The 2980-nt window shown below is 36.6% G+C and overlaps 1 protein-coding gene across 1 annotated transcript in view; it reads left to right on the top strand.

Annotated features, from left to right (window-relative positions):
• MYO16 (myosin XVI) overlaps nucleotides 1-2980 on the top strand; it is a 494098-nt gene that overhangs the window by 386223 nt on the left and 104895 nt on the right. Inside the window, exon 28 of the mRNA XM_023519764.1 lies at nucleotides 1216-1318. Within this exon, the coding sequence (XP_023375532.1) occupies nucleotides 1216-1318 (103 nt within the window). The remainder of the gene's footprint in view (nucleotides 1-1215; nucleotides 1319-2980) is intronic.

Consider the following 2980-nt stretch of genomic DNA (forward strand, 5'->3'; position numbering starts at 1 on the left):
TGCTAAGAATATAAGAAAGGAAATAAATGTCTACTACCCAAAAGGTGAAATAGGTATGTTTTCTCAGTCTTTGTTACATGCCAGACCCATAGTTGCTGCGGCACTGCCCCACATGCTGTACACCTGATTTCTCTACAGCACCGGCAGAAATAAAGAAATGCATGTAAATTCGATGTGGCTGTCAGTGGGACATGTCCAGTGTCCCAAGGAAGGACAGTAAATAAAAATGTGCAGGCAATGTACTTCCTTCCTTAGTTGCCTTACAGAAACAAAAAAAAAACCTCAATTTTAGAAGGTGCTGAATTAGCTGCAGCAAACTTTAGATGAAATACCAAGATATTCTACAGAAAACTCAGGTGATTTAACTTTTGGTATTAAGTTCCCAGAGCAGCCCAACATGAGAATCATAAACACAATTGAACTGGATGCAGCTGCACAGATCTTTGCTCGGTTCTTCTGTATCTCTCCCCACCCCCTCCTCCTACTGCAGCTTTAGTCATATGCTAGGTTCAATACCTTAAGCGCAAAGGGAAGTTTTGCATAGACTTTTCAAATGAGTGATGTAATTTTGAAAGTTTTTTTTTTTTTTTTTTTTTTTTTTATCTGTAGAAAACTGTATTGCCATGAATTTCAGCTAGGAAATGAAAGATAATAATTTGAAGGAATTTTGCAAAATAAAATAAAACATCTCTCTAAAAGATTTAAAATACTCAATTATGTAATATATGGGGAGGAAGCTACTCGCCTCTCACTTAAATAAGAATTTTGGATGTTTTGATATTTCTTTATTATTGATTCTAACTACATCTAGATTCACTCTCAAATGGGAATAAAGAATGCTGGAATTTCTTAAAATGTAAATTTTTTAAGAGCACTCTAAATGTTTAAATGAAAACTAATAGATTAATTTTTTTCTCTTCAAAGTTTCTTTTGATAAATGGTTTGCATCACTCCATGATAGTGTTAAAGGATTAAAAAACATATTTGACTCGTACACATATTTGACTCTTTTTAAAAAATCATTTTTCATATAAAAGATAAATGTTATTTCAGTTGCCTGTTAAATACATCGTGGATGGAATATTTAGGGACTCGTGAAATAAAGTAAGAATGGGGAAAATTTTAAGAAAGAGTGTAACAAAGACGACTCTGTTGAATATAATCATTTGCTTGACGAATTCAGTCATCACTCTGTGTCCCTGCTGCTTTACACAGGTATAAGCCGTTGGTGGATACGCTCCCCGGTGAGAAGAAGAAACTGTCTGCTGAGGAGAGATGTCGATTTGTTCTCCAGCAGTGTAAATTACAAGGCTGGCAGGTTAGTGACCTACAAGCTACTAACATACCAGTTTAGGTTTTTAAATAAGTGAGCTGAGTCATTGTGGGGAGCCACCAGAGTCTCACTGGCAAAAACAAATTGCCTTGATGTGTTTGGCAAGACGAGACACTAAGTGTATTCCCTGGAAACACATCAGTCTTTCTGATTTCCCGGTTTCAGCAGCACACAGCAAACACTGAGGGAAGCCAAGAAGCTCTTTTTCCTGTACTGACAAGAAGTTCGTGAAGCCACGCTCAATTTGCCCACGTCGCAGATTCAAACGTTGTCAGTTAAGCTTTTTGAAGTACCGTAAGGCAGTAGAAGCCAGAGAAACCAAACTGCAGGGACAGAACGCTGGTTTCGCTGGCTCCTAGCTGATATCTTACAAGAGTCCTTTAGACCCAGACTTCCCAGGCTCGTCAAGTTCTGTTGAGGCTCCTTTTCTTTCTGTTTCTCTGCCCTGTTTCTCATTTACCACACACCAAAGATGTCACTGTCCTTTCACCCTCATTTAATGGCAAAAATCTTCATAATTGGAAACATTTAATTATGGCCAGTGATCTTTTTGGTTGGCAGAATCCAGGGGCCTCCTGGATGGATAGTTGGACTTCCAAAAGGAGGAAGTAATGAGACAGAATAACACAGGAAGTACTCCCCAGAAACAGTAAGGCGCAGTCCTGAATTTTGTTTAATACCTTAAATAACGTCAGTATGCCATTTATGACCAGTGTTAGGAAAAGGAGATTTAAAAAGTAAAAAGAATTGAGAAGGTAATATTGGAGGAATAATGGGAAACAGAACAAAGTTTGAGCCACCAGGAATTACTGGAAGTTTCTAGCTAAACACCACTAAGAGTGTTTAAGTGGTAAAGTACGTGGTGGCTAATGGCTTTGGCAAAACATAACCATTGGTGGAAAACAGATATATATCTCATTTTCAAAAATGATAAGGAGATTGTCTACAAGTGAAAATGGATGATAGTTGATGAGACCAAAAACAAGGTATGTATGTACTTCAGAAAGGACTTGAACAGAAGGTTCAGCATTGCCGAATGTGTCTGAAAGTGTCCCAGTCTAGACAAACAGGCTGAGAATAATGGCTTGACACTAGCATACTCATTGCTCTATGACAAAGAACTAAGAACGTAGACTTTTAGCATTGATGAGTAATGGTTTAATTGTCTATGCCACCCAATCTTTTTCTATATATTTTTCCCCTTTCTTTTTTTTAAACTAATAATGGAGTTGAACTTTAAATAACAGTTTGAAGGAGGAAGCTTACACACTCTGTAGTAGTCATGGATGCACATCCATGCCAAAAGATTAAATAAAAAAAGGAGGAAGAAGGAACTACTAACACAGAATGATGTCAACCAATCACTCGGAAGTCAATGATGTAAGATGTGGGGGACACATGCAGAATTATTTATCAAGCTTGTAGATAACTTAAGTCATTTCAACTGAATCATTACTGGAATTTTTAAGTAAGTATTTGGATAGTAGTGGTTCATGAATAAGTATCACTAATATTTTCTTGTTATATTTTTTTCTGTTAAAGAATACTCATGGATAAGACTTTTTAAATAAATTAATGTTGAAAAAGAAGCTTGTGTTGTAGATAAAAGGTGAGGGAGTCTGGAATAATTATTCCACTAAGAAAGAA

The sequence above is a fragment of the Pteropus vampyrus genome, unplaced genomic scaffold (genome assembly GCF_000151845.1).
Source record: "Pteropus vampyrus isolate Shadow unplaced genomic scaffold, Pvam_2.0 Scaffold236, whole genome shotgun sequence".
In the NCBI taxonomy this organism is placed as follows: domain Eukaryota; kingdom Metazoa; phylum Chordata; class Mammalia; order Chiroptera; family Pteropodidae; genus Pteropus; species Pteropus vampyrus.